Source organism: Notechis scutatus, chromosome 3 (assembly GCF_049901735.1).
Source record: "Notechis scutatus isolate UNSWTSFEM ecotype Mainland chromosome 3, rNotScu1.2, whole genome shotgun sequence".
Classification (NCBI taxonomy): Eukaryota; Metazoa; Chordata; class Lepidosauria; order Squamata; family Elapidae; genus Notechis; species Notechis scutatus.
Window position 1 is genome coordinate 56,159,265 of NC_142011.1, and position 25,324 is coordinate 56,184,588.

At 40.2% G+C, this 25,324-nt stretch overlaps 1 protein-coding gene across 8 annotated transcripts in view; it reads left to right on the top strand.

The window, feature by feature from the left end:
• Positions 1 to 25,324, top strand: part of PTPRF (protein tyrosine phosphatase receptor type F) — a 588,039-nt gene that overhangs the window by 234,343 nt on the left and 328,372 nt on the right. For all 8 annotated transcript variants that reach the window (XM_087960145.1, XM_026665718.2, XM_026665721.2 and 5 more), the window contains one exon: positions 17,031 to 17,168. In XM_087960145.1, the coding sequence (XP_087816271.1) occupies positions 17,087 to 17,168 (82 nt within the window). In that variant the 5' untranslated portion in view covers positions 17,031 to 17,086. The remainder of the gene's footprint in view (positions 1 to 17,030; positions 17,169 to 25,324) is intronic.

The following is a 25,324-nucleotide window of genomic DNA, read 5'->3' on the forward strand; positions in this document are numbered from 1 at the left end:
AGTGATCTGAAAGTGAATTTAAAAATGGGAGACTGTAAGAGTGATACAGAAAAAGATTTTACACTGGATATACAAATGAAACCAGCTGATGACTTATTAATAGAAAGTGATATACAACTGACAAATGTGGATAAATTTCTAATATTAGATCTAGAAAAGAGAGCAGCTAGAGTTCTCTAACTCTAAAGTTGGAGAGTTTGTGAGAGGGGACCAAGAGAAAGTAAGACCATACACTCTAGGACAGGCCTGTCAAATTGCTGGCTCATGGGCTGGATATGGCCCACAGAGGCCACCCACCCCAGCTCCACAAAGGCAAAAACCATCTTGATATGCACGATACCAGCCAGCAATGGGATCAAGTTTGACAGCCCTGCTGTAGGACATTATATGAGGGGATTAATTAGCAAGATAATTAAAAAGAAAGAATATAAAGTGATTTTATTTGATCAAAGTTAAAATAGATATCTTGTTACTTCTTCTTCAGTTTACCATTTACACCTAATGGACTTTTGCTGGCTAGGACTGATCAACCAGGTTGCAAGTATCTGTTTATAAATATGATAGAGATGCGGATTGAAGAATATCTTGTTCTATTTTAAGATAAGATGATAAATTGTTACAATAGTTTATACTTGTGAGGAAGGGAAATTGATTTCTTTATATATTTCTTTTCTTTTCTTCTGCTATATTTTTATTTTTATATATTATTTTTGTTATCAGATCAGAATGATTCAGTCTCTTTGAATACATCTAACTATAGTTAAACTGCTTATAAAATTAGGCACCACCAATTGTTATATTTCCTCTTTTCGTTTTTATTTTTAATGTATTTGTTTACAAGTCTGGTCAGTGACTGTAACAAAAATATTATATTCATTAATGCAGGGGTCTTCAAACTTGACAGCTTTAAGACTTGTGGATTTCAACTCCCAGAATTCTTCCTCCAGTCATGTTAGCTCAGGAATTCTGGGAGTTAAAGTCCACAAGTCTTAAACTTGCCAAGTTTGAAGAGCCTTTCATTACTTAATAAAATTATAAAAAACAAACAAAATCCATTCATAAGCATGTACATGTACACAGACATTTATCAATTTTCTAGATTTAGATTTTTTTTTTCATGTTGTAAATTGAACGCTTACATATTATTTTAGAAATTTTTGAGTTAGTCTAGTGAAAGCTTGTATGGATTTTGGATTTATTACTTTGTAATTCTTACTCATTTTTTAATGAATGAAGTAGTAGTTAATCCACTACAAGACAAAGACTGTTGCAGGGGTTATGCTGAATTATTGTAAGGGAGTAGTAATAAGTTGATTTGTTGCAGCTAATAAGCAATAATTAAAATTAACAAAAAGCTTTGCGGTTTGAAATGTTAATTCTCAAGATTGTTAAAATATGCCTATAGTAGCTTCTGATTAGCGTGCACTATTAAAAGCCACAGAGACTGAAATGAAAGAGATCTAATGAATAGCTTGACAATAGAAGAAGCTTCATGATAATTATTACCTTTTCCCTTCTGGAATCTTAATATACTTTCTGTTCCAGATTATGCATATTACTCTAAACAAACACCAATATTAAGCCTCTTCTTCTTTTTTATTTCTCTTCACATATGCATAGTTGCATTTGGTGAGTTTAATTGTGAATGGGGGAGTTTAAGGAAACATTAAGATCAGAATTTTAGTTCTGAGCTTCCTGAAAATCCTTTTCCATTTCTTCTTCATCTCTCTTCCTCTCCCTCTCTCCCCCACTCTCTCTCTTTCTCTCACACACACACATCCCTCTATAAAAGGCAATTTGGAAAAAATAAATTTTCCGTGACACTGTGTAGCACATTGAACCTAGGCATAGCATTTCATTGCCTTTAGCACCCATTGTATGAACAAAAGTGTCCTCTGAAGGTTGAATTGAAAACACTGTCAGTAATAGTGTTGCTTAAATCCACATTTATAGATAGCAGTCTGGTTCCAAATTATGACGAAATGGTTGAAATGGCAGAAAATTGCTTCACGTTTAATTAACCTTAAAGGTTGAGAACTGCAAAGTAACATATATGTAAAAGCAATATTATATGCACAAATTGGGCAGGGTAAAGTGTGTGTGTGTTGGGGAATTGATTATTTTCTGCTGCTGGAAGAGATGTATTTGGCAATTATTATGGCTATCTTGCTAAGTGGTGTGTGTGTGTGTGTGTGTGTAGTGTGTGTGTGTTGAATCTGATAATAATAACTTGGTGTGTACTGTATATTTCAGCACATTAATGCCTGAATGGATTGAAAAATCAAGTAGCAGATTCAGTAAATATTTTATTTTACCGAAGGCCTTCTCAAGGGACTGAACATTCTGCATTCCCTTTAGATATCTTGCAAGGTCAGTTAAAGACAGCAGTCTGGAAAGAAAGTGAATAACATCAATAGTAAATCACTGACATTCCTGGAGAGCAGATGGAAAGCGCCTGTTATGAGAGGTCTTTCCATTTACCATCAGCAAAAATCTTCATTATAAAAGGCTACTTTCTTTTGTATGGTACATAACTTGTTGAGGTTGATCTTCTCTTATAATCTAAGTTTATCTCTAATCACTCCGTAAATTCCCTTGCTGAAGTAGATATAAAAATTGTGAGCTATAATTGAAATATAAGGGAAACCACTTGTGGCAGCAGGACCTTCAATAACATGCTTTTTAAAAGCTACACTCAGGTTTTGTGTTTTGTAGATAGCTTTTCTTTCATCTCAGCACAGATGACTTGAGGGAAAAAAGGAACAGATTTTTTAAAGTACATCTTATTTCACTTGTAGTACATATGCTACTATAAGAATGTGAGCCATCTATTATCTACTGAATTGGAGAAAGATACAAATTATAGGACAAATACATACAGAGATCTTCAAAATGTGCTTTTCTGTATATTTTCTATATTATTCTTGTTGATTTTTTTTCTTTTATAATTCTGTAAAATTCTATAAAAGTTCTTGTGGGAGAAAACTCTTTGTTGCTACCCTCTACAAAAGGCCCATTGGAAAGAGGCAGGGGTGGGATTCTACAGGTTCGCACCTATTCGCCAGAACCGGTTGTTAACGTTCTAAGCAGTTCGGAGAACCGGTTGTTAGAAGAAATTACTGGCCTAATCCTGTAAGGAAGGCAGGAAGGAAACATTCTGGTGTTGCTTACAGAAACTGCCTCTCCGTTAACCCTTATTACATTCTTGGCAGGACTAGACTTCCTGTCTCAGGAACGTCTCTGGAATTTTTTCCCCTCCTTTGGTAGTACTTTGCTTGTGTGGAGTGACCATTCAAAGTTACAATGGCACTGAAAAAAGTGACTTATGACCATTTTTCATACTTAACGACTGCTGCAGCATCCCCACAGTCTTGAGAGGCCAGGCGAGGAGATGCGTGCCTCGATGTGAGTGATGTTGAGTTGGCCACGTCCAGCCAATAACATGTCCACCAAGCCATGTCCACACAGTCACATGACCACCAAGCCACACCCACCACCTAAGCCACGCCCACAGAACTGGTTAAAAAATTTGAATCCCACCCCTGGAAAGAGGATATTACACACACACACACACACAGAGTTTCCATAAGATGAGAGAGCAGTATTTCAACTGTGCAATGCACATTGGTGACAAATAGAAGAAGTACTTCCATGAATGACATAGGAAGGGTGAGGAGAAGTTATTTTTCTACTTTTATTTCTGGCAGAACCCAAAAATACAATTTTTCTCCTTCAAGCAGGCATTTTGCAGAAGTTGTTAGTATTTGCTTTGTGCTACTTTTGCTTCTCAGAAGAACCAGAGAGAACAGGAAGAAACTAATCTTCCTGAAATGGTATGATTTTTCTGCCTTGTTATGGGACTGCTGCAAATCTGCAGTACAACAAATAGCCCTCTCCCTTCACTCTCTGCTCAGGCAACCAGATTGGGAAAGGAAAGGTAATGACCACAAGTAATAGCTTGACTATTGAGTTGAATCAAAATATGTTGGCCCTGGATCTCCATATGTCACAGATGAAACAGGAGCATTTGTTTCAGGTTTTCTGTAGTAACACACGCTCAAATTATTTAAACACAAAAACTTTTAAGGAAAATATGAAATTATGAACCTGTTTCATCCTTTAGGAATCTTGGGTATTCATTCTAAAATTTCATTATCTGACTTACTTCTTAAAGTCTGTGGAGATTTTTTGTTGATTTCATTTCCCAACTTTTAAACGGATGGAACAACCCTCTCTCAGAAGTTCTCTGGTATTGTTGAAAATAATTATGGTTCTCTCTTGATTTTCTCTCTTAAAAGATTTAGTTTTCAGTTGGGGCACATACTGCTATTTATTTGTTTCTGTGAATTTACAGGGGAAAGATGCAGAGGAAATAATAATTTCAAAGAGACAACAACTGATACAGTTCAAGAGAAACTGGTATACAACATAACTGCATATCAGTTAGCCCAGTTTTCTCCCTCCCAAGGATTTTGTTCTTTTGTTCAACCAGATTTACAATCAATAACCAAGAATAATAATAGACTGAAGAATTGCAGGTCAATGAAAACGAATGAATTGTGATTTATGCTTGTCACTGTTATTATATTACCTGTTTGCATAAATATTTTGTATTGTTAGAATAAACTGAGTTTCAGGACTCCAACAAATCCACCTCCCATTCAAACCATAAGTCTCTAGCCACATCTCAGAGAAAAGAAAATTGATTTATTAGAAGTGGCCATGTTGGTGTTGGCTAGATGCAGCCAATACTAAAATATATCATTGATTTAGCCCTTGACCCTGGTCTTCCCCCCCACCCCCTGGATATGTATTTTCCAATGGGACACATCCATCCCCAAGAGTCATCAATCATGCTCTCCAGTAATCTCCATGACAACTTTGGGCTGCTAGGGTGATTATCTAGGCACTTAAGGAATGCACTGTTTTCGCCTACTCCCTTTTTTTGGCAGCTAAAAAGACCAAAGGAATATCTTTTTAGTTGACATTGAGGACATGCTGGAAAACTGCAACATAGTTATGAAAGAGGATCTTTTAAGCTGCCCATTCTCTCTTCTGAGTTGGAAATATTCTCCCATGAGCTGTTCAGAGCATCCAGTAGTGGGAGCTGCTTCAGTCTCTGCATGTCTAGGCTAGGCTTAATTTGTGGAACGCTCCTCCTCCTCCACGGGACTCCTCCCCAGCATTCCCCAGTTTTGGCTCAGCCTCATTGTGGATAGGCAGTGCTTTTTGTTCTTCCTTGGCCGAAACAGGAGTATTACTCAGCAGGTTTGGATATAGTCCAGTTCGTTTTTTTCAGGCTTTTAGCCTCCAAATCACTTTACGATCTCCCAATGTTAGCTCTCTCCATCTGGTCGTCGGAGATCATTTGCATTTTCAGGCAGCGCTGTTTTGCGCCCGAAGCGGTGGGCAGCTTCGGCATTGTTCCGAGCCCCCCCATCTGCTTGTTCTACCCTCTGCCATTGTGATTCCGCATTGCCTTTCTCTATATCGGCAATAGCGGCGTGGGCGTTTTCGCTCCCATCCGAGTCGTATCATTGAGTTTTCCCCTCAGAACGCTGTCTTGGTGTGGAAAGCAGTAAGAATTCTTTCCATCCCTTCCCCCGCCGTTCCTTTTAGCCACAAGGAGAAGCCGTCGGAGTTTGTTGGTGGGAAGCGTGCATGCGCCAAAAATAACGGCCATTGTTTTTGCCTTTACTTTAAAAACAAAAACAAAAAAACTGCGTGGCCGCGCTATTTGTAACTCGAGCTGTGTAAGGTAGTTTTCCTTCCCGATCAGAGGTTTTTCCTTCTGATAACCTAAGGAATTATTACACCTCATTTTCTTATTAGATTCGAGGACATCCGTGTATTATTGTTGGCTTAACCCTCAGAGCCTTACCCAGCAGCACAACAGCGAGCACCCAGGCCCGTGTCCTCCTGTGCAGCCCCGCCTGTGCAGGGAAGGCCTCTCTTTATTATCTTGGCCTTTCAGGCGTTCTTAATTTGGCTGTTTGGATATTCACTCTATCAAGCTGTTTCTCTATTAATTTATATATATATATATATATATATATATATATATATATATATATATATATATATATATATATATATATATATATATATGTTTTCTTAATATATATGTATATTTTCCCACGCATTGTAGTTCTTTTAAATACGTTTCAGCAGAATCATCTGCCATCATCATATCAGACTTTTACAGTGGTTTCAGATTTAAATTTATATTGCTGTGCCAGAATGGTTTTTTCTTCATCCTGATTGGTTGGGAGTCTTGGTCTGTGTTTATTGGTCTCGGAGTTTGCTGTGTTCTGCTTGATGGGTGTCTCTGATATCTTCTGTCTGTTTTTTGGCTCTTTTTGTATCTTGATTGGCTGGCAGCATTGTGTTACTTTAATGGAGGTCTTTAGTGCAGCTTGGCTTCGGGTAAATGGACGGCTATCATTAGTTAGGAAGCTGGGTTTCATCTGGGTGCCTGGTTGGGGTGTGTTTGAGCTGGAGGTATCAGGGGGATCTGTTTGTGCCCAGGTGTTTGCCTGGCTTGTAGTGTGGAGATTTTTTTGTTTGTGAGTGCAGGCTTCCAAATGATTGACAGCCTGGTGGAATCATCTCTTCTGTTCATGCTTTCTGGTCTTTTTCAATCTCTATGGCTTCTCTGATGACTCTGTGGCTAGGGTTTTCCATAGTGGCCAGGGTTTTGGTGCCATTGAAGTTGATGCTATGACCTGTAGCTTCCATGTGTTGGACTAGTGAGGAAGTGTGTTCCAGCTTTTTGACTGCATTTTTGTGTTCATCCAGGCGGGTACTTATTCTTCTATTGGTCTGTCCAATGTATGTGGCCGGGCATGATGCACAGGGGACTTCAGTATATGCCTTGGTTTTCCAGGTCAATTTTATCTTTGGGGTTGCTAAGGATGGCTGCTATTTTTCTGTCTGTTTTGAAGGCAGTCCTGATGTGATGTCTGTGTAGTACCTTACTAATTTTGTCTGTAGTACCTCTTATGTAGGGCAGGACAGCTGTTCCATAGGTCTGTTCATCTTCTGGGTCTCTATTATGTTTCAGTGTGTTTTTGTGGATCAAGCTGGTGATTTTGCTTTTGTGGAAGCCGTTGGCTGTCAGAACTTTAGTCAGGGTGCATAGTTCAGCCTTAATGTGTGTCTTGTCTTCCAGGCGTTTGGTTCTGGTAATTAGTGTTTTAGCCACGGAGTTTATCTGTGCTGGGTGGTGGTGGGATTGGGCGTTGAGGTAGCGGTTGGTGTGTGTTTTCTTCTGGTATATGGTGTGTCCTAGTGTGCCATCTGTTTTTTGTAGATTAGTACATCTAGGAATGGTAGTTGTTTATATATATATTGGTGACTTTCATTCACTCCAATAATAATAATAATAATAATAATAATAATAATAATAATAATAATAATAATAATAATAATAATAATAATAATTCAGTGTTAATATTTTAATAAGGAAAGATATTATTACTGTGATACGACTCATGTTATATATACATATATCTTAATTGAAAAAACAAAACAAAACAAGGGGATAAGATATTATCAGGGCAACCGGTCCCTTCTTGGATCAGGCCCCTGGGTGTGCCAACCGCCTCAACAGTATCGCTTTGAATAACGAGCATACTGCATCTCTTTCAATTAAAAATGGCAGGCGGTAGTAGCTCTCAGACCTTAACATCAAGGGTCAAAGCTAAATCTCAGCACAAATCCAAGCAGACAAAAGGTCATTCTAAAGCTTCAGAAAAGGATGCCAATAGGCGCCATAAAGCATTAGAAAAGCAAATAGATAGGTGTGCAAGGGAGGCACACAGGGCCTCACAGGACCTTCTGCCCCCCAGTCCAGTACCATCTACCTCTTCCCATCCTCCTCCTCCCCTAGATCTCTCCCTCTCATCCAGACACAGCTTGGTTTCCCAGAGTCAACAGGCCCAGTTACCTGGAACACAGACCACGCGAAGGGCTCCTGAAGCTACATTCACTCCGACGGCTGTCGGTCTTCGACAGGACGACATTCTTCCAGAGGAAGTTCCAGAGAGAATGAAGGCGTGGATGGAGCTGGCAATCCGCCAGGGAATTGCAGCAGGTCTTCCACACGCAGTTCTGACCAGGGAACACCCGGTAACCACTGACTATGATTCTCAATCTCTAAAGTTGTTGACCAGATCGGAGCAAAACAATATCCAGGTACAGTTGCAGGGGGACATGCCCCTCCAGGGGCTGCAGGAGAAGGAGGAGGAGGAGGAGGCAGAAGAAGTGGATCACATTGATCAAATGGAACAGATTGGGTCAGGATGAATACAAGACAGTGACCCGGCCCTGTCAGAAGCAGACCCCCTAGAAAGTGGGATGTCTGAGGATGAGGGCCGTATTCTTGATCAACCGGTATTTTTCAGGCTTATTCCGCCCACAACTATTCAGATCACTTTTGTTTAAGGCAAAAAACATTGCACGCCTGAACAAGTCGACCCCTTCTACCACTCCAACTCTTTCAGAAGTGGGACCAGAAGATCTAATTTTCAACCAACCAGTAGTCGTGGCAGATGTGATTCCAGTTCCTCACATGTTTTCAGACCTGGTACAGAAACAGTGGGCGTCTGCAGCGGTGTACCCTGCCCCCACGGGATATGACAGGAAATATTTTAATTTGGCCCCTGATTTCTCAAAATTGTTGAATACTCCCGAGGTAAACGAACCTATAGTGGGATTAGCGTCCTCGTCCTCCATTCCCAGTGAAGCGCTGGAGGCATTAAAGCCAGAGGAAAAACGATCCGAGCTTGCCCTACGCAGGGCCCATCAGTCTGATGCATGGGCCATCAGAGCGGCCACGGCCGCTTCCTTCTTTACCCGTGCTTCTCTCAGGTGGCTCCGTCTCTTACAGGAGCATGTCCCTAATTCCAACATTAGAGCGCACCAAGATATTGCAAAACTTATAGCAGCCGCTGAATTCTCAACTGACGCAACTTATGCGGTCAAGTTTTCAGCCAGGGCCATTACCTCACATGTCACAGCGCGATGCTTACTATGGTTAAAACATTGGCAAGCGGACATTAAGCACAAATGCAAGCTGGCTTCATTTCCTATTGTGGGAGACAGACTCTTTGGCCCTGCCCTCGACCCGCTGCTAATCGAAACCCGAAACAAAAAGAAAATTCTACCTTCCCTTTTTCGGAAGTCAGATTCTAGAAACCCTCAGTCCTTTCGGAGGGGATCCTTTCGGCCCTTTTATCAGGAATTCTTCTCACCCAGATACCAGTGATCCCCATCTTTCAGTCCAGGGCAGCTGCCAGAGAGGTCCAACTTCAGGGATAGGAACAGAAGGGGTGGCCAATCCAAAAGATCCTTTCAAGGAGCACGAAATAGGTCTTTCCGGCATCCAAGATAACTCCCCGGACCCGGCTCCCATTGGCGGACGCCTTAAATTATTTGCGGACCAATGGGACTCCTCAACGTCTGATTCCTGGGTCAGAGACACGATCAGATTTGGTCTTGCGCTGGAGTTTCAATCCAGTCCCCCAGACTTTTTCATGTCATGCCCTGTTTCCAGAGATCCGGTTAAACGCGATCTTATGGAAACAGCTATCCATCACCTACTGGACATACGAGCCATCCAACCAGTAGCTACCAATCAACGAGGGCGAGGTTTCTATTCACATCTTTTTGTTGTTCCCAAAAGTTCGGGGGGGTGTGGGTGGAGAGCAATATTGGATCTGAAACGTCTCAACCGTTTCTTAGTATGTCGCAAGTTTAAAATGCACGCCCTGCAATCTATCTTACTTTGCATCAGAAAGGGTGACGTCCTTACATCCATAGATCTGACGGAGGCGTACCTACATATTGCTATTCGGCCTTCCCACTATAAATTTCTGAGATTCTGTTATAATAACCACCATTTCAAATATGTAGTCCTTCCTTTCGGACTAGCTTCTGCTCCCAGGACCTTCACGAAGGTTCTCGCAGCGCTAGCTGCTCATCTCCATGATATCCCCATACGACTCCAGTGTTATCTTGATGACATCTTGATTTTGTCATCTTCCGATTATCAAGCAGTCAGAGATACTCAGAACACATTACAATCCCTACAACAACACGGGTTCTCAATAAATTGGAAAAAGAGATCATTTAACACTATCGACTCGGTTAACCCATCTGGGGGGCAGTCATAGATGCGGTGGAAGGCAAAGTTTACCTGTCACCAGATAGACTAAATAACATTCAGCAATTAGTTAAGGAGATCAGGGGTCTTAAGAGGGTGTCTCTAGCGGAACTATCAAAATTGTTAGGCAAGGTGATCTCATGTATATCTATCATCCCTTGGGCCCGGCTCCACACTAGATCCCTCCAGTGGTTCCTGCTCCCGTACCAGCGCTCCGGCCGAAGCAACTCCAAATACAAGGTCAAGGTACCATCAAAGGTCCTCATATCTCTCGTCTGGTTGACCAGACCAGTCATCAACAGAGGCTGCCTCTTCAAAGAGCCGCACAGACTTACCATCACCACCGATGCCAGCCTATTTGGATGGGGAGCGCACGTTCAATCTTTCACAACCCAAGGCCGCTGGTCCGCCATAGAACAGTCGTGCAGCATAAACTGGCTGGAGCTTCGAGCAGTACACCTGGCTCTCCGCAGCTTCCTTCCACAGGTACGCAATCAGCACATACTAATATTGACCGACAACGTAACAGCCAAAGCTCACATAAACAAATGGGGGCACACAGTCGAAACATCTCATACGGGAAGCGGAGCGCTTGTGTCATTGGGCGGAGAGCAACCTACTTTCTATCAGAGCAGAGCACACTTCGGGCCTGTCGAATACACAGGCAGACTGCCTAAGCAGGGCCACGATCGATCAATCGGAGTGGCGCCTCCATCCAACCCTGTTTCAAGAGGTGGTCAGGACATTTGGACAGCCAGTGGTGGACCTGTTCGCTTCCCCCCTCAACGCTCAGCTCCCGAGATTTTTTTCCAGGTACCCCTCGCAAGGAGCGGAGAACTTCAATTCGCTCCTCTGTCGTTGGCCCCCGGGACTTCTGTATGCATTCCCGCCACTTCCACTGGTTCCCAAGGTCGTCGAGAAACTGCTAAACGAGAGGGCGGAGCTGCTTCTAGTAGCTCCTTACTGGCCCAGACAGCCATGGTTTGCAGATCTCCGCAGTCTATCCATATCAACACCATGGAGAATTCCGCCAAACAGGTTCTTGCTAACCCAGGAACCCCTTCAACATCCGGTCCCTCAATGGTTGCACCTGACTGTCTGGAGGTTGAGCGGAGTCATCTGAAGAGCAAAGTTTTCCAACAGAGTTATTGCCACCATCCAAGCTGCCAGACGCCCCTCAACAACTCGCATTTACAACGCCACGTGGTCCAGTTTCTGCAAATGGTGTACCAAGTCTCAAATTGATCCCATCTTTCCATCTGTGGCTCAAATCCTAAGAGTTCTTGCAAGAGGGACTTGACAAGGGATTATCACCTAATACGTTGAAAAGACAGGTGGCAGCCTTGGCATCAGTTCTCACTTGTAACAGTCTACTATCTCTGTCCCATCATCCACGCATACGGAGTTTCCTTTGAGGAGCCACAAATTTACACCCTCCAGCGGTACACCGTTATCCCACCTGGGACCTTAAGGTCCTCGTCGCACTCACTAAGGGCCCTTTCGAACCCTTGAAATCATCAAGTCTCCAATTTCTGACATATAAAGTAGTTTTCCTTGTAGCGATCACTTCTGCTTGTCGTATTTTGGAACTCGCAGCTTTGTCTATCAGACAAGATCTTTGTGTTTTCCATTCTGACCGGGTGGTCCTTCATCCTGATCCTACGTTTATTCCCAAAATTAACTCGGTTTTTCATAGGGCACAAGAGCTGATACTTCCTAATTTTTGTCCCAGACCATCCCAAGGGTTGGAACTACAATGGCATAGGCTTGATGTGAGGCAAGCATTGCGAATATATATTAACCACACAGCAACTTTCAGAAAAATGGAAGCCTTATTTGTGTCATTTCAGCCCAACACTCAGAGATGCAAGGTCTCATTTTCTACAATAGGCCATTGGCTACGGACCACGATAGCGAAAATGTATTAGACTCAATCACTGCAGGTGCCCAGGGGCATAACAGCTCATTCAACAAGGAGTGCCGCAACATCGGCAGCGTGGGCCACACAGGCACCAATAACTGAAATTTGTTGAGCCACAACCTGGCCCTCTCCATCGCCATTCATTAGGCATTATAAAATAGATGTGTTTGCATCCGCTGAGGCCTCCTTTGGCAGAAGAGTTCTGCAGCGGGTCCACAGGGACCAGGAGGGGTTTCCAGACCAGACGGAGTCCCTCCTGTAGGACAGGCCAAGCTTTGGTATGTCCCACTACTGGATGCTCTGAACAGCTCATGGGAGAAAGGGCGTTGGTACTTACCTGACAAGCCCGTTCTCTTTGAGCTGTGAAGAGCATCCAGCCCCACCCTTTTTCCGTCTGTTGGGGTCCTGCTTCAGCCAGCGAATTTGTTAGGGCATTGAGGACGAGGGTGTTTATTTCTCTCATCTTCGCCAAAACTGGGGAATGCTGGGGAGGAGTCCCGTGGAGGAGTCCCGTGGAGGAGGAGGAGCGTTCCACAAATTAAGTCCAGCCTAGACATGCAGAGACTGAAGCACCTCCCACTACTGGATGCTCTTCACAGCTCAAAGAGAACAGGTGTGTCAGGTAAGTACCAACGCCCTTTTTAAAAATTCTCCTCAGATATTGATTATGCATATAGGCCAGAAAACTCTAGAAACTTTAATTATAAGTTATTACATGAAAAGTCTGCTTCTGTCTGCTAGCCTGTAATATTCAGGAAACCATGAAGATGAATGAGTCAAGACTTTAATTCTCAGTTAAAATTATTTCCTGAACCATTTCTTAAATGATTTCGCATCTCTTCAGGAGGATGGGATAAGTATTAGCAGTTGTACTAAAAATTGCATTGTTATAGCTAAATCGCCTACTTACTAAATTATTTTATCCATTCATGTGTGTATCTTGCAAGAGACAAGGGAGAAGAGCATCAAACAAAGACATAATGTGGCTTATTTACTTTTTATTCTTCGTGAGGTACACATTTTCCCACTGTGATTAATAAACCATAATTTCTTTCTTGTAATATTGTCCAGCATGCAAAAGCAAAACAGCCACTTTGAATTTTCAGTAGTTTGTTGTGGCTTATTATATAGAATATTTGAATAGTTCAATTCAATTTAGGGAGAGTCAATTTACAATTTTCTTATCTCCTGTCAAGTGAGGCACCATCTCATTCTGGGGGACTTCTATTAAGTGCTCCTAACTGCATTAGCCTTCAGAAATAAAAATAATAACCATAATGATTCTTTTTTTTTTTTTTTACCTTAGTCTGACATGAAACACAGTTCATGGCTCTTCATTGTTACTAAACCCATGAATACTTTAGCATTTTCAAAGATACGAAAAGGTTCTTTTCCCATCAAAGACACAACAAACAGTAACAAAGAATTATTGTTGTTCAAATGTTCCTGAATGTAAACCTGCTAAAAAGATTGCACTTTCTATCTCAGAGAGTATTGCTAGTATTCTTATCACTGTAACAATTCTAAGTGCATCAATATCAGGGAAAAGCAAGTATTCTGCCATGGAATGAGAGGAAAAATAGGAATTAAGCCTAATAAAGTTATAATAAGAAGCATCATTCATTGCTTACATGTGAACTGATTATTCATCCTGTAGGATCAAGGTGAGAGAGGCGGCTCTATGACATTTTAAAGGATTGTTCCATAACAAAGCTTCTTCTCTTTTCAAGAACTCTGATTTTGTACCAATCAATCAACAAGCACTTATGGGATTTCAGATTACTCCTATAAACACTTTAAATTAAGGGGGCGTGATATGCAGAGCAGTTAGGCAACAAAGAGAAACCTGTGGGTTTTGTATGTGCGTATATCCATTGTGCATTGTTGATGATGAGAAGATTTGGATGCACAAAGAGAGGCATACCTTTTCAGTCCAAGGTTTCAGTTGTTTAAAAGACTTTTCCAACTCTTTTGTTAATTAACAAGTATACCTGCTGAATAATAGTATTTTTAATAAGACTCTTTCTACAGAGTTTTGAATAGTTTTTTAAGAGAGCCTCAATATCACAGATACCATATCTTTCCTGCAATAATATCTCTACATTATTTGTAATTTATTTTATGAACTTAACATATACATAAAGTAGGCCTTCTATCCTAAGCTGTTGAGTAGAATATCTACAGATATAGCTTGGAGAGTTACTTGGAATTACTTTTTGAAAAGCTCTTAAGGAAGGTTCTGATATATTTAATGTTCATGTCAGTGTTTCTAGTCTCTAGTAACATCATGCCAGGATTGCTGTATTCCCACTTAAGATGTTGCTGTTGTATTGGTTTTCCAGCAACTATGGCCAATGAATATGTGATAAGTTCATTGAGAGTGTCTATGTAAAGTTCTGGATTAGTTCCTAAGATTTGCAGTTTTGAGTCTATCACTTTTTGGAAATTTACTTATTATTTATATGCTATATGTTTCCAAATAGAACAAGAATAAGGAAGAAAAGATTAATGTGTATTTGAGATTTGGTGAATATAAATTGTTAATAATGGAATGGACATATTATGTAACGTAATACATAATAATACAACGGAACACAGTACAATATCTAAATAGTATCTTCAAAGATACCCAGGCCTGATTTGTGTATTAAATACAGCTTTAATATAGCTAATAAACTGTGCAATGGTTTAAGTAGTTAGTACTCAAAATGGGACACATATCACTACTGCCATAATAATTCTCTTACTATCTTCCTCTGATTTAACCATCTAAAACAATCCTTAATCCTTATGCTTTCTTTTCTCACATATTGCCATGCTGTATTATCCCATCCGTCAGTGTGTACAAGATAAGAGCTATGTATTTTAACCTTTGTGGAAATACTCTGTTCCTTCCATTTTTTTCCTGATATTACATTTAGCTTTTCTATCTGTTACTCAGTTGGGCAACCTATTTGCTGGACACTTCAAGTCTTCATATTAGATAGATTTTTTTCAATCTGCTGTTTCTCATAGTTTTAAAATATAACATCTATCACCCTCAAATTGGATGAATTATTATTTTATAGAAAAATTGAATGGCACTAAGTTATGGAAGGCTGTATTTAGAAATTCTCATAAGGTTGATTATTAAGCAAACACATCCATCCATCTGTTTATTTATCTAATTTATCTATTCACTCAATCATTCATTCAACATTGTATATGCTGTCACATTTACATAATTCAAGGTGTAAATATTAAATTCTATTTCTCATGCTTTGTTTGAATAAACAAATAGTTTCTACATATTTTTTCCATTTTCATCTTTGTGAGGTTTTTAAAACGATTCTGAAGTTCTCCAATCTGTTCAATTTTTTTTTCTTTAGCAAAAAGTTAGTAGAATTTCATACAAACTTGTGCATATTTTTTTCCTTTATTACTGAATATGTTACTTTGTTACTACTTTTTTGAAACTATGGTAGTTCCCTTAAACATTCTGATTAATACTATATTTTAAATTTTTATATATTTTGCATAATTGGTAATCCAGAAGAATTGAAAGCAAAATGAAAACTTTTGGACCTATCATAGTGTGGTCTTAGAAGATATAATACTTAATAGGCTGCTTTAACCTGCAATCTAGCCCAATATTGTTGATGCTGAATGGCAAGGGATCCATTCTACCTTTGGGAATTCAGTTTTAATTTTAAAAATCTGTTAGAAAAATGGAAGTTTTTAGCCAACAATGGAGGAAAAATATAGTTTGTCTAATGTTCAGAACTTACCATGTGTTAAAAAAAACTTCGCTTGATTAAGGCGGGATCCTTTAAAAGTTATATTAAATTAAATTTAGCACAAGGAAGAAAGTGCCAGAATATTTGTGAGGCGTGCATTATAGTCTTCAATCTTAGCTCCACTGACTTAAGTTGTGGAGAGTAAACTTTAATCTGCTATTAAAGCTGTAGTTGATAGATCTCTAAATTAAATTGAATAAAACACATACTCCTAGAGCTCACCGAGAAAGCAATAAATGGTGTTTGAGAGAGCAGAACTAGGAAATGACATTTAGGTAACACACAGTTCATTAGTTGTTTTTAAGTAGATGTTATTAATAAGCCATCTTGATGCTGAAAGAAAATCATAAATCTGTTTGGCTGAAGATCAAAATTGAACTTATTTTCTGAGGGTGTCATAAAATATGGAAGTATATTTCAGTTGTACTGAATAGTTAGCGCTGAAGATCCAGTTGTCATCTGTGCAATATTTGGTTATTATTAACGGAAGCTAGATATTGCTAGTTAATTGGCCATACATGCAAGAACCATATTTTACAAAGGTATATATGATCCAGTGATCTGTGATTAAACCATCTTTTATCTTTAAAATAATTAATAGGAGAAATACAATGACTTTCTAGAGCTCAGTCTCATAGGTAAGACATTGTACTTTTCACGGTATTATTTCATTGATTTTCAATCTTCTCAAAACTATTTGTCATATTGGAGAAAAACTGGATAGCCATATACTTTTCACTATGGACAAATGATAGTAGGGAGCAATACATTTAAACATTGCATCATTTGCTTTGGTTTCAGTATAATTCACTGTCATTTCTTTAGATATCATTGTTCCTATTGATTTAAAAATTGCAGTTGTCCATCCTCCAGAATTACCTGTATATACTATATCTCCATGCACTTGGAGAAGTAGCATGGATACCATTCCTGCTATCTACATAGAAAACATATCGATAAGGATTACAAAAGGCAGTGGACTGTAGTACTTACCATGAAATAAAGAACTATAAAATACCTATAAAGCCTAGTGAATAGACAACATTTACAGTTAATGTAAGTTCTGTGGAACAAGGCATCTTCTCATTGAAATGGAAAATGCCTCTAGGTTTTTCAAAAATTGGAGTTTTTTGGGGGTGTGATTAATTTGTTTTTTCTTTGGTTACAGGAATACATTTGCATGTGTGACACTGGATGTATTGACCACTTTCTCTACTTTGGAATATGAAGCCTAACTTCAGCATCTCAACATTTGTTGTGGTAGCAGCAGTTTTGTGCTGCTTGATGTCATCAACAGAGGCAGATAGTAAGTAATTTCCTGATAGAAGCATATTATAATTAGGATCATTGTAAGATTGTTTCATAAAAAGTTAGCTTTCAAATGATAGAATGTAAAAGTAAATCATCAATTTTTACTCTCTATGATGCTAGCAAACAAATCATAAACTTACCATAAGCGTATTGAATTTTTCATTGCCTTTCATTACAAAATTTCAGTCAGTGTGCATGGATACCAGGACAATTCTTGATTACATATTTTGTCCAATATTAATTTTTCATTCCTTTAATGTTAATGTTGCTTCTTTTCTTGTAATGTTATAAATTTTTGACATGCAGAATATCCTTGTCTCCTATATAGTTTTAATGCTCCCACTAGGGTTCACTGACTTTGAGGGGGGGAAAATAAATAAATAAATATATGCATATTTTAATACCGTGTTTCTCACAAAATAGGGCCAGGCCTTATTTTTTTTTGAGCCCCGAAAAAATGGCTAGGGCGTCTTTTCGGGGGTGAATTAATTTCTTCCTCCCCCGCGCACCAGCGCCGTCTCCAACAACAGCGTCTTAGTCGCTCCCGCTTTTCCCCCATCCCTGTAACAACAGGAAAAAAAATACATTTTGAGGTACCTGGGAGCGCCACGCGCTGCATTCTGGTTTAATCCCGAGTGGCTGGGTGGGTGTGAGAAGAGCCGAGAGAGCGTCTCTGCTGCTGCTATCCTTGGTGCTCCAGCCTCGGGCTCTGCAAGTTTCCAAAATGGTGCAGCAGCCCATTCCTGCATTCCAAGCACCCAGGCCGAGCTGCAGCTGTCCCTCTCTTGCCAGCGCCGTCTCCAATAACAGCGGCAGTAGCGGCAGGAACCGTGGAAGTTACGGAGGCGGCTCCTCCACCCAAGAAGCAGCTGAAACACTTCCATGGTTCCCGCCGCTGCTGCCGCTGTTATTGGAGATGGCGCTGGCGAGAGAGGGACAGCTGCAGCTGTTGTTGGAGACGGCGCTGGCGAGAGAGGCGCCAGCACCGGTGGGAACCGTGGAAGCTCTGGAGGCCTGAGAAGCGGCTGAAACGCTGCTGGACATGCACGCCGACACTGCCCGCCTGCTGACCCGGGTAAGGGAGGGGTAAGGGAGCCCTCCATGTTCTACCATGGTGTTAGGAGCAGCTGATGGTGAGGTGTAGCTGCCCGAGGGGCACTCCTAATGGCAAGTCCCCCCCCCCCCGCCTTCCCCCCCATTTCGCATGTTTTAAACTAGGCCTACATTTGGGGGGGAGGGGCTTAATTTCATTTTATGCCTAGAAAACATGCTGGGTCTTCATATTGGGGGGGGCATATTGTTGGAGAAACACGGTAGTTAGGTACAATATAATAACCCTTACACATTTACACCCTTTTTCTTTTGAATGGTAACTATATATTGTATTATCTGTTTAGGAAATTGGTTATAAGCACATTTGGATCCCCAATCATGGAAGTAATTGGGTTTATATAATAATACATGTATTCTTAAAGCCTGTTACTTTCTGCACTGAATGGCATATGAATACATATACCAACTGTATGCCTACATATATGTTCCTACACATACAATTATATATACAGTTAAATTACCATTCAGTGTTTGAATAATTGTGGAGAATCTGCATGTGCCCGCTAAGAGTAGGGAAGACTTTGAGACTATTGGCAGGATCTGAGAGAGCATGGGGATTGCACTAATTTATAGATGTTTATAATGGCCAAAATTTCATGCAATAGCTCAGTCTCAGAAGATGTGGAATTTTAGCCTAGAGCCATACCAATCACTAAGAATTTATTCATTGTAGTGGTTTAATTGTTCCACTAATATGAATCAGATGATAATGTTTTATGATGTTCATTTGCAACAAATATAATGACATGCATCTGATTAGGAAAAATCAAAAGATACAGAATTGGAGAACCATGGCAATACATCTGGCATGGATTGAGGAGGACTGACTGATGACTAGATGAACATGAACAGGCAATGTCATGGAGCAGCTAGAAAGACTAATGCAGTCTTTACTGCATCCAGATCATGAGAAATAATGCTTTGTATCTATGCTAGATAGTTTGTACTTGGAATACAATGTCCACTTCTGGGCATTGCAGTTTAAATGGACATAAAGGAATTTTTAGTAGACTTAGATAAATGTTACCAAGATTAAAAAGGATTTAGAAACCAAATCTTACGAAGAACAGTTAATAGAACTGCATACATTCAGCTTGCCAGGCTATCAGGTACAAGAGGAAGCAGAGTTCTTCTTTGCTGAAACTAAGAACAAGATAAGGACCAATGGGATGTAATTAAAAAAAAATTGAAATGTAGACTTAATATAAGGAGGTATATCCTCCTGATGAGAATTGTTTAGTAATGGAATGAATCTCTATGTCCACCCATCCATCATCCATCCGTCCGTCCGTCTTTCCTTCCTTCCTTCCTTCCTTCCTTCCTTCCTTCCTTCCTTCCTTCCTTCCTTCCTTCCTTCCTTCCTTCTTTCTTTCTTCCTTCCTTCCTTCCTTCCTTCCTTCCTTCCTTCCTTCCTTCCTTCCTTCCTTCCCTCCCTCCCTCCCTCCCTCCCTCCTTCCCTCTCTCTCTCTCTCTCTTTCTTTCTGTCATCTATCTATCTCAACATATCCAACACCCCTTCCTCCTCCTATTTTCCCCACAACCATGTGAGATCAGTTGGGATGAGAGAGAGTGACTAATCCAAAGTCACCCAGCTGGATTTTATAGCTAAGGTGGGTCTAGAACTTATTGTCTCCTGCTTTTGAACCTGCATTTGGTGAGGGGGGGGAATATACCAAAAGGTGGATTCACATTATTTGCTGTATTCATTGATTTCAGGTTTGTGTTTGAATGTGTTCCTAGATAAAGGATTGATGCAAATTTTAAAATACCATTGTAGACAGATGCTTCCTCCTGCTGCTCAGTAAATTTATAAAAATTTGAGATTAAACGTTCATTGCTGTATCCAGGGAGATTACAACAGAGAAATCACTGTTCACAGAGGAGTTAAGCAGGATTGCATTCTTCACTCTTATGATATAATTTGTATATTAACTCTGTAGCAATTAGGTTAAAGAGCCTTGCAAACCACCCTCTAAAGCTAACCAATAAGCAAGTTGTGATCATTTTATGTGTGAATGATGTAGCATTGCTACTTGATTATACTGTTCAAAATGCCCCCAAATTGGCTACTGCCCTGTGATCATTCTGGAGGCCCACTATTTAGATCGCCTGCTATTTTTCAGCAGACTTTCATATGCATGTTTTATTTGGGCCCATCTGGGACTCTAACTCTGCTGCCCCTCTGAGGGGGAGTACAAGCTAAATTTTTATGGACTGTTTTTACAGTAGTGCAAAATATCCCTAGTTATAGTCCTTCGTTGTGAAGCAGGCATGATTAGAATGGATTTTATATTTGCATTTGCCTGTGTATATATTTTTAGAATGGTTAATCTAAAAATGTAGATATGAAACCTTAATTCTTGTGGATAATTTTGCATCATCTTGGAGAAGATCAGTTCCACAAATTATAAAGTTAGTGGTCTATTGTAAGATGAATTACAAATATGGCATTACCAAAATGTGGTGGATTTATATTTTTAAAATAGGTTTTGGCTATTGAAACAATTCGATTTGTTCTCTTTCCAGAGATATTTTCTTCAGTAGTCTATATCTTTATTTTAGACCAGTAAATTATCTAATTCGGATAACTAATCCCAAATCTAATGGTAATAGTTAGCACATTTTAATGCACTCCCAAAAGCATTACTTGGTGAAACAGTTAAGAATGTCTCCTAGTCTTTCAGATTTTGTCCTTGTGATGAAGGGATAGTTGAAAATATGACGGACTTATAACTTCATTGTTCATTGTATAAAGATACATGGTTACATTTTATCCCTTTGTTAATTCCAGGTCGTATATACTTATTTTATGTATACTTATGGTTAGCTGACAGTATGATTCATTTTATTTGAATATGGCCAGATTTTGTTTTATTTCCTACATCATTTGTTTCTATTAATTAACTTGATATATAGACATGGTTATTTATTTAACTTTTATTATTTATTTTTATCAAATTTTATTTTATAATATTTTATGTTTTTAAAATCTTGTGTTTTATCCTTTATACTTTTCTAAATAGAATATTGATCATGAATGACTGAATGACTGATTCCTTTTTCTGTTGAAAAAATGTTTTCATGTATTATTACCTGTTAAGAGGTTCTGATATGTACAGAGGTCATAGAAATGCACAAAACTTTTGAATGCTGGAACCCAGAATATCTTGCATACTTGCTTCTAATTGCATACAAATTAATGAATGGTTTTATTGCAAGTGACAGATGGATTTGGACTTGAACAGGGACTCTAAATTACGGATTTTTTCTTACACCCTCTTGCTGGGACTCATGATAACATAGTGATACTGTTCACAGCAACAGTCCTGAATATTGGCAATTTCATTTTTCTCTGAAGTCAGTGCAACAGGTAGAAATGAAAGTAGTCAAATATAAAGTATTGATACTGTATGGGCATGTGAATACCATGTACGTAGTGGTCCCCATTGATTTTGTGGAGAAACTGAATGCTGATGAATAGCATTAAAATGATTACTCAAAAAGTGGAGTCAGGAGAAAGACTTATTGATGACTTCTTTCATTTATATTTTTAAATAGCATTCAGGTAATTTCCTTGTAGCTGAGAAGGTATAATTATGAACATAACCCATCTCCTGAGTTTATACACAGCCATTTCCCCTACTGCTCTGAAGTCACAGAAAAGTACCATAGGAATGTCAGACCCAATTAAGATCTGCTAAATGTTTGGTATGCCTCTGTTCTAAGGTGATGATACAGATTAGAGCTATAATTGACCTGGGCTTTGCAAGATAATTATATGTAGAAATGGAACATAATTAATAATGCAGCGGATATATATGGATCATTTGTGCTATATGTATCTGAAATCATAGAGCCTTGGGTTTCTCACTTCAAAATCTGTTTATTGTTGCAGTGGCAATTTTTCTGCAGCTGCCGATGTTCTAGCTTCTGGATAAGTAGTCATCTGGACTAGAGGGAAGCTTTTTCCATGATTGAAATGGCATTTAGGAGTTTATATTAAAAATGAGAGGTTTTCCTCCAGTTAGTAGCCTTAAAAGTAGTCACTTTTTAGTATTTGAATGCAGGGAGTGTCCATATTTCCTGCTGTAAAAAACATATATGTCAAACATTTCTGTGAAGATGGCATAGACTTGCTGGTATTAACAAAAATAGGAGCAAAGTCTGGCCTTTTTAATGCGCATATGTTAATTTGATTAATTTTCTATTTATTTATTTGCTGAATTTCTTCTCATTGGTTTTTGTAAATGTAACCATAATGGTATTATAACTTCTATTTTTATAAGTGATTCAGAATGACTGCTTTTTACTTCTGGTCTCAATCAGAAGCGGATCTAGAGCAGCGCCAAACAATTTGTCCCCCCAAATTGGGGAAGAGGCAAGTTTCCATTTATGTTTGGTATCAGCTTGCCAATGCTTGAGCCATAGCAATCGGCGAGCTGTGACCTGTGATGCCATGGCTCGAGCTGAAAATTTAACTGCATGAAATGTAGTGTCCGCCGAAAACTCTGTGGCTGCAATCAGTTTGGTGATGTCTTGATGCGCCCTGATGTTAGAATTTGGTATAGAGTCCCTCAGATGACAGAGCCATCTGAGGGAAGATCTAGTAAAAAAAGGATGTGGCTGTTGCCTCCCTTATGCCCCACGCATCAAACCGATGGGCTTTTCGGAGAGCTATCTCCGCTTCTCCTCTGGTTTAAGGGCCTCCTCTGCTTTGGTGGGAATCGCAGAGGAGGATGCTAATGCCACCACTGGTTCATCTAACTCAGGAGTATTGAGGGAATTTGAAAAATCTGAAGCCAAATTGAAAAACTTTTTGTCAAAACTAGTAGGGGCCAGGTACACTGCTGCCAAAGCCCATTGCTTCTGGACCAGATCTGAAAACATTTGCGGGACTGGGATAACATCCACTTCGTTAATGGGTTGTGAGAAAATCAAATCATCTGATTCCTCTTGGGAGTCTGGTTGTTGAACGGAAGAAGATTTTTCAAGGCGAGCTGTGTTTTTGGCCTTAAAAAGGAGCGATTTGAAAAGTTGGGGACGGAACAACCCCGTAAAAGTAGGTTGGTCAGGCTTGATGCCTTCATCATCTGACATTCCTCTTTCCAGAGGGTCCGCCTCCAATAGGACCTCACTATTGTGTACTGAAACAGCTTCTGCTTGCTCCATTAGGTCCTCTTGTTCCTCCTCTTCCTGTAAATTGTGTGAAGGCATGTGGGAAATCATAGAAAACTCCCCTTGGGGAGGTACCTGTGGGTAATGCAGATCAGTTCTGCATGGAGATCTTGCAGACTGTGAGTCACATTCCAACGCTGGAATCTGTCTGGCCATCATGGTTTGTTGCACCCCTCTGTGGATCGCTAACTCCATCCATGCCTTCATTGTTTCTGGAACCTCATCTGGAAGGAACTCCTGGCATAGGCTGGCCGTTGTTGGCATGAAGGTTGCCTCAGGGGCTCGTCTTGAAACCTGTAAACCTGATGTTACGGTGCCAGGTGGTCGAGATGGCATGGACAAGTCTAAGGGTACAGGAGTGCACTGAATCTGAGGCTGTGGAATTGGAGTAGGGGGCTGGGAATTCCTCTCAGTCTCCCTTGTGAACCTTTCAATTTGCTTTTCCAATGCCTTTGGGCATCGGGTGGCATCCTTCTCTGCGACCTTTGAAGGACCTTATCTCTTTCAGATTTGTCTTGGGTCCGTGCCTTAGCTCCACCTCTTACTTGCCATTGCAATTCTTTAAGTTACCTCAGACCTACGAGATAACTGTATCAATATAAATATGTGTATATATATGTGTGTGCGTGCGTGTGTGTGTGGTATTCAGCTTTGTTCCGGTATTTTCCCATGTCATTAAGGTTGTGCTTCTAAAGTTGTAGCAACGTTTCAGCAGAATCTCATCAGGCTTCTGTATTGTGTTCGTCTGTGAGTCAGACTTTCACAGCTGTTTCTGTTTTAAATTTGATGCTAGCCTACGCTGTGCCAGAATGGTTTTTTCTTCATCCTGATTGGTTGGGAGTCTTGGTCTGTGCTTATTGGTCTTGGAGTTTGCTGTGTTCTGCTTAATTGGTGTTTCTAATATCTTCTGTCTGTTTTGTAGCTTTTTTTGTCTTGATTGGCTGGCAACATTGTGTTTGCTGTATTGGAGGCTTTTAGTGCAGCTTGGCTCCAAGTAAATGGATGGCCATCATTTATTAGGAAGCTAGGTTTCATCTGGGTGCCTGGTTGGGGTGTGTTTGAGCTGGAGGTATCAGGAGGAGTCTGTTTGTTCCCAGGTGTTTGCCTTGCTTGTGGTGTGGAGATTTTTTTGTTTGAGAGTGCAGGCTTCCAGATAATTGACAGTCTGATGGAGTCATCTCTTCTATTCATGCTTTCAACTCGAAGCCAGACTAAAACCCAAAATGCTACATCACAGCCACCCGCTCAGGATATCACATCAGAAAACTCAGGAAATTACACCACAAGAACTCAAGAAGTTGCAACACAGCAAATGACCCAGGATATCACAGCACAAAACCAAGGATACCACAGCAATAAGTCTCACAAGGTTATCACACAACCCATTACCCAAGCTGTTACTACACAGGAGGCTAATGGAAAAGAGATCAAAACACAAACGACCCAGGAGATTACAACGCAGGACCCAGGATACCACAACAAAAGAACTCGCAAGCCCATCACACAACCCATTACCCAAGCCGTTAAAACACGAGAGGCTAATGGAAAACAGATCACTACAAAACAAACGACCCAGGAGATTACAGCACAAGATCCAGGATATCTCCACAAAAAAACTCACAAGGCCATCACACAGCCCATTATACCAACATCAACTCCATCAACCAATCAAGAGGCAGCAGCGCAGCCAACCAGCCCAGCACACCAGCCCCCACCACCAGTATTTATAGAGACGGCAGCTCCGATCACACACTGCTTGCACTGGCATGAAGCCGAAAGCACCAGCCTGAGGATGGCGAGTGGGACCTCGCCGAAACGTTGCCAAGATACTCTTAATCTTACACGGGAAAAGACCCAAACCCA